Source organism: Solanum pennellii, chromosome 11 (genome assembly GCF_001406875.1).
Source record: "Solanum pennellii chromosome 11, SPENNV200".
In the NCBI taxonomy this organism is placed as follows: Eukaryota; Viridiplantae; Streptophyta; class Magnoliopsida; order Solanales; family Solanaceae; genus Solanum; species Solanum pennellii.
The window spans coordinates 7,672,487-7,679,901 of NC_028647.1; the positions used below are offsets into that span (position 1 = coordinate 7,672,487).

The 7,415-nt window shown below is 27.3% G+C and overlaps 1 protein-coding gene across 1 annotated transcript; it reads left to right on the forward strand.

The window, feature by feature from the left end:
• Positions 1-62: 62 nt before the first annotated feature.
• LOC107003140 lies at positions 63-3,109 on the forward strand. Its single transcript, XM_015201406.2, has 2 exons — positions 63-487; positions 2,407-3,109. Exons 1-2 carry the CDS (start codon positions 166-168, stop codon positions 2,736-2,738), a joined length of 654 nt encoding a protein of 217 aa, XP_015056892.1. The 5' UTR covers positions 63-165; the 3' UTR covers positions 2,739-3,109.
• The last annotated feature ends 4,306 nt before the right edge of the window (positions 3,110-7,415 follow it).

Sequence of the window (7,415 nt, forward strand, 5' to 3'; positions counted from 1 at the left end):
TAAGAGTTGCTCAAGCCATATATATTTCCACACATAAAAACACTCAAAAACACAAACTTTTTTTTCCCTTCAATTCTATTCACACACACACACACAATATATATATATATATATTCTTTATTTTTATACTTTTCTTATAACATTGTTAAACTTAAAACTAATAACATGAATGACAACACTAGTTGTTTGTGTTATTTTCATCCAAAAGAAGTTGTAGTAGGAGTATGTGCTTTGTGTTTGAATGAAAGGCTCTTAATCTTAGCTTCTAAACAAGAAAAGATGATTAAGAAGAAGAAGAAGAAGATTATTATTAATTTAAGAGAAAAAATGAAGATTAATAATGATGATGATGGAGAAGAACATTCAAGAATGCATTATCTACCAAAGATATTTGCTTTAACCTCTTTTTTCAATCGTCTTGATATTAGACATTCACGCAAAGAGACTATTCATGATATTGATGTTTCTTCCACTTGTAGCTATGAAGGTACTACTACTACTACATAATTTTAATTTTCATCCATCGATTCAGAATTTAAAGTTGATCGAGTTTTTATACTAGAGTTTCATATTTGTTTGAAAATTTTAACGATATTTTTATATATATAAAAGAGAGACCATTAGAATATTTAATAAGGAGATTTATAAAAAAAAAAAAAAGTATACAAGCGAAAAACCTTTTGGGAATTCAACCTAGCTATATTATATGTTCTTTTTAAGCTATAGAATTTGAAGTTGAAAACTTTAAACTTTGAGTTTTTGAAGTTGGGGTTTCTAGAATTAAAGTTATGTTTGAGCATGTATTTTACTTAATATTGAAGTTATGCGAGTAGTGTAAGTCTCCAAACTGGCTTAAATATATTTAAAAATTAGATTGACAAAATGTGATCAAATATTATAGCAATATATATATATATATGAAGAGAAATGTTGCGCTCTATGTATAAATAATTTCAACTTTAATTTATGTACATTGTAATTTTTCATTTGAATGGACTCTCCTTCACTGCAAGAAAATAATGAAATACATCATAATATGTAGTTAAAGAGTTATACATCATAATATGTAGCTAAAAAACTCTTTAACTAATTAAATTTTCTTATAATTCAACACTAAATAGAATTAACATTATATATATATTATGCTAAATGATCAAAAAATTTGACCAGAAAACTTAAAAATTTGTAATGTTTTTTTTTAAAAAAATAAACTAATTTTTTTCATTTTTAGTTAATAGATATTAAAATTAAAATGGTAAAAATATTAAAATAAGATAAAATCATATAAGTAAAATATCATTCTGATCAAATTCTGATCATATTTTCTAGCGAAAAAGATTTTCATATATATTGCATCAGCCAACAGCAATTGTGTCCCTACCCACCCCCCTCACCCCACCCTTTTTTTTTTTTCCTTTTGGCCAGGTCCCTTTTCTTGGGAACTTATGATGTTCTTGAATTTTTCAGCCTTTACTTTAACTTGGTTCTATATATTTGGACATTTATGGATTATTATGTGTGAAATTGATAAATGTAGCATAAAATTTTACTCAATTACTTTATCCTTTTAACAATAAAGTGTAACTATTAAATTATGAATTTAAATCAAATTTACTAAAATATACTTAGGCCAAAAGTTACAAGTTCACGTGAATATGTAATCGTAAAAAAAAACATGCAAAAGTGCAAAGATTCAAAACCCAATTTTACTTAAAAAGAAGTCAATATGAAAAAACAGTAATTTTGAACATTAGGTAAAGCATTAGGTAGCAAGTGTAACGACTAGCACAAAAATAAGTGTCTTTTTAGTTTTTTTTTTTAATGATTATCTACATATTCCTTTTAACTTTTATATTTTCAATTGTATTATGTTTTCATAGTTGAGTTTGGTGTAAATTTTCCATACAAAATGCATGTACTTAATTACTCTAGTATTACAAAAATTGTGTGTTACTCAAATTAACCTTGTATATGAAGTATAGTTACTATAATTGTTGCATACTTATACCCCAGGAATAATTACACTATTTATATCTGATTAAAATTATGTCTTGATGTTGAAATCTCTTTGACTAGTTCATATATTTACTTCTTCATATTGAACCTTCTGATTTCTTATACTGCAAATTGTTTCTAGATGTTGAAATCTCTTCGACTAGTTCATCTATTTACTTCTTCATATTGAACCTTCTGATTTCATCACTGCCTTATAACTCTCTAATAACTAGTAATTCATTCAAATTAAATATGACTATGTAGCTATTATATTGAAAAATCTTATATTTTTTGGTGTGTGGTTTTTGTTGTTGATATGAATTGACTTTAAATGCAAGTAAAATAACAACAATCATTGTTTTTACTCATTATTTTATAGATCTAACTCTCAACTTTTTTGTTGTTTTGTAGATTCTTTTATCTCAATAAAGTTTGAAAATAATGGAGTAGGCTCATGGGAGAAGGGAGCAGTTGGCACAGTACCAAAGTTGTCACTAATTAAGCATTGTGATAATAATAATAATAATAATTATAATAATAAAGTTGCATTAATAGATCATGTTACAAAGCCACGTATGCAACTTAGGTGGCGAAAGCGGATTGGTCACATCTTCCATCTAATTAAATTAAAGAGATCATCTACCAAAGGTGGTAATGCCAATCATGTGGGCACCAAATTAGAAGGTGTGAAGGTGAGACATGGATGGATAAGGACTCTTACAAAGAGAAAAACCAAACAATGAAGGCAAAGCAAAAACCAAAAGGGCCAAGCTTTCATCCACTTATAATTACTATCTCCTAGCTACCTTTTTAAAGTGTGAATGGAAATATAGCTTTTGTGAAGATTAGCTTGGCTTTTTCCACCTTTCTTTTATTTGTTATTTTTATATCTCCTTTCACTTGTTTGGCATATGTTGTATCCTAAAATATGTGAGACAAGCCCATGTTATAGCCACTTCTTGATTTGTCTAAGAAAAAAAGGATAATGCTCAAAACATGAATTGATTTCTTCTTCTTATCCTACATCTATATGATTGTTTATGTTTGTATCTATAACTCTTGCCTAGCCCATGTTATGCAAGGTAGAAATGATAACATCCTACTATTTTTATTAGTTTGTTATGGTGCAAGATAAAATACATATGAATTCATGATATTTTATGTAGCGCTCGGATCATGTGAAGTAGAAATGATAACATGTTACTGTACGTATTATTACCGTTTAGATAATACTATTATTTATTCGTTAGTTCTAATGCCTAACAAATGTTTGATCAAATTTTGTATAGTATCTGGATCACATGAAGTAGAAATGTCAATCCATGTTATGTGAAGTTTGAAATGATAACATCCTACTTTATTGTTACATTTCCGATTATACTATTTTCATTAGTCCGTTCTAGTGTATGATAAATCACATTTAATGATACTTTATATAGCACTTGAATCATGCGCATTAAAAATGATAACATCCCACTTCATCATTATCGTTTATATGATACTATTTTTTTATTCATTTATTCTAATGTCTAACAAAACGTTTGGTTAAATTTTATATAGTATCTGGATCACATGAAGTAAAAATGTCAACTCATGTTATATGAAGTTTGAAATGATAACACCCTACTCTATTGTTACATTTCCAATTATACTATTTTTCATTAGTCCGTTCGAGTGTCTGATAGATCACATTTAATGATATTTTGTATAGCATTTGAATTATGTGCAGTAAAAATGATAACATCCCACTTCATTATTATCGTTTTATATGATATTATTTTTTTTATCATTTGTTGTAATGCTTAAAAAAACATTTGGTCAAATTTTATATACTATTTGAATACATCACACGAAGTAAAAATGATAACATCCCACTCTTTCGTTACGATATATACTATGATAGTATTTTCCTTTCTATCCCCTTTCACTTGTTTGGCATTTGTTGTATCCTAAAAATATGTGACAACCCCATGTTATAGCCACTTCTTGAATTGTCTAAGAAAAAAAGGACATGCTCAAAGCATGAATTCTCTTCCCCATATCCTATATCTATATACATATGTCTACATTTGTGTCTATAACTCTTGCCAACCCATGTTATGTATTGGCCTTTTTGGAAAGTGAAAATTTGCAAAAAGTTCAATCAAAATGCTCCACAAAAAAGGAAGAAAATTAATTAAAAAGGGAATAGGAGCCATACCTCCTATGCTACAACTTGTCATCTAGTTGTCTTAGTCAGAGCTAGGCATCTTCTCTTGCTTCACTTCACAACAATATCAATTTAGTGATTCTACAATAATTGATAGCTTTTGCTTTTTTGCTTGATAAGACAATTCTTGGAAAATTTTATGTGTTTATTCAAAATCTTATATTATATTGTCTAACAGAACATTTGGTGGGATCATCAGGATCATGCTAACTACAAATTATAACATCCCACTCTATCTAAATGAGTACTATTTTTATTAGTCTTGTCTAGTGTCTAATAAAACACATTTCATGATATTTATTTATAGTATCCAAATCATACGAAGTAAAAATGATAACATCTCATTCTATATTTTTTATCATTTGTATGATACTATTTCCTTAGTGTCTAAGATAACATTTGGTGAAATTTATATAGTACCTGAATCACGCAAAGTAACAACGATGACATTCAACTCCATAACAATTCATAGGATACAATTTTGATTTTGTTGTTAGATGTTTTTCTTGGCACATGTCATATGTAATAACACACTCAAAAATACGAGTTTAAAAAATCTATATTTTCTCTCTTAAACTCCGATCTCTATCGAATTAAACTTGTATTTTCATTTATGACATCATGCTATGGTGTTATTGTTGAATTTATCCTTCCATTGATATTTACTTATATATTATGTGGATCACGCAAAGTAGAAATGATAACATTCAACTCCTTCAATACAATTCATAGGATACATAATTTTGATTTTATTGTTAATTCGTTATCAAGAAAATTAAAATTTACTAAGTTATTTTTCTCACAAATATTATAATACGTAACACAACAAAAAACATAGATTTAAAAAATCTCTTTTCTTTCTCTCTTAAACTCCGATCTCTATCTAGTATTTTTCATTTGTGACATTATACTTTGGTGTAGTTATTGAATTCTAATTTATCCTTTCAATTAGTTCAACTAAATCTTGAACACAAACATACACACACACCTCTTTCCATCCTTCACGTGAAAACCCATCCCTCAATAGAAGTGTGTGATAATTGATAAGATACATATTTTTTTGTACATGTGCAAAGCATATAAGAGGGGGTCCAATTCCTATTATGAATGTTGGAGAATAGTATATAGGGTGTTTATGTAAATTATCCACCCCCTATATGTATATATATATGTGTGTGTGTTTTGATTCTTAACAAATAGGGACCATAGATATATATATATATATATATATAATTCATGAAGGACCACCATTAATTTGAATGATGTTGAAAATAGAGGACTAATGGGGTAAAAGAAAATGACATAACATCAATTCCAGACTTGCCTAACGACACAAATCTAACTATTTATCAATATTCAATGTGTTTGGGAAGGTGAGTCAAGGATTTTAGTTGAAGAATTAATAAATGAGCTTATTTAATTCAACTCATGGTTTAAAAATAGTTAAAACATCTCTAGTTATTTATAGTCTAGTTAATTAGTTGTTGAAGAAGAAGAAAATTGACGATTGGAACATGCCCAACGAAGCTGACTGGCGTGTGACGTGTCTACAGCAAGTGTTGATGAAGAAGGAAGCTGACGATTGAAACATATTTCTTTGACACATTTCAATCGTCGGCTTCCTTCTTCTTCAACATTAACAACCGTACAAGGTTTTGTTTGATTAATTAAGAAGTATTTGTTATCTATCTCACAACAAAAATTAATTTTGTTTTTGTATGAATGATGAATATTAGAACTTTGTGTTCTTGCTAGCTTGAGATTGATTTTTAACACACATTGGTGATGTAGTTACACTTATCTGTGTTTTTTTTTTAATAAGAGTTTTGGAATAATAATGTGTTTAGCACCTTGTAGGTGGAATGGTCCTAAGGACTCGTTTGATTTTATTAAGATTAATTAAGATGTTTGAATTTCTATGCACATTAAAATAATTTAAATGTGATGTTGGGTGAATTTATCTTTTCCTAAATCATATTTCACCCACATATGAGCATTGTTTTGAGTGTTTTCTAGCTTAACACGACTTTTTATTTTACTTTATTTTGAGATTCTAAACATCTTCTTCTGATTATACGATTATTTTAAAAAATTTATCATATGTATTTTGTTATCTTAATATTATACTCAATTATTAAATAGGATAGTAAAAACACTTATTTCTTTTCTAAAACCTCATTCAAGCAACTCAATTCTCTAAAATAAACATTTTTTAATTAAAAATAAATAAATAATATTAAGTAATAAAGAATCAACTTACCAAAAACTTATCAAACATGACATTAATCTTTCCTATTTTTTCCATCGTGTAAAGCTTATCATCTGACTCTCAAAATTATTGCATTTTGTCAACTTCCCTTTTAAGTATTAATTCTATAATAAATAATATTACAATACAATTGCTTTTCTAATTTTAATATTTCGAATTAAGAGAAGGAAATAGACGATGTAGCTACTTTTTAAGCAAAAGTTATATTAAAAAAAAAGAAAAGGAACTCCAACAAAAAAAGAGAAAAGTGCAACTGGAATTTTCTTTGGGAAAGGTATTTTATTAATTTTTCTTTGTACCTTTTTCAATTATTCGTTTAGTATTTATTTTTTTAATTTCTTTTTCAATTGACTTTAGTTTGTCGTTTTTTTCTTTCCTAAAAAGAAAATAAAAGAACAAGACTAACAATTTGATGTTGCAATTATTGTCAATGGAAAATGCAATTTCTTTTTTATATATATGTAGTCTCAAATTAGATAGTTAAATAATAATTAAAACTGATTATTTGCATGGGTGACATAATAATAATAATAATAATAATTTTCTAAAGAGTATCCTCGTACATGAAGACTCAGACTATCTGTAAAATTCAAATAAATTAAGGACCAGATCTGACTCAATCTAAAAGGATCGAACCATATTGGATCTAATATATTTACTAAGTCTTACCTTACATTTTTTTAAGAAACTATTTTCACGTATTAAATTCATGAACTCCTGATTCACGATAAAAAAAAATTTACTGTGGCATGAAAACTCCCTTCAAACCAATTAAAAAACATATATACTAAAATCAAATTACGTTTGCAATTAAGCATACATCTTTGATTTGTATACTTGGATGTCTTGGCCAAGTTTGAAAGATAAAACACTAAATCAAAAATTAAATGTAGGTTTAGAAAAGAAAAAGGGGTAGACAATAAAGACTACTCTTAAAGGCTC

Coding starts and splice junctions, on each gene's coding strand:
- LOC107003140 (XM_015201406.2), top strand. CDS start 166: ATGAATGACAACACTAGTTGTTTGTGTTATTTTCATCCAAAAGAAGTT. Junction 488..2,406: donor TTCCACTTGTAGCTATGAAG/GTACTACTACTA, acceptor GTTGTTTTGTAG/ATTCTTTTATCTCAATAAAG.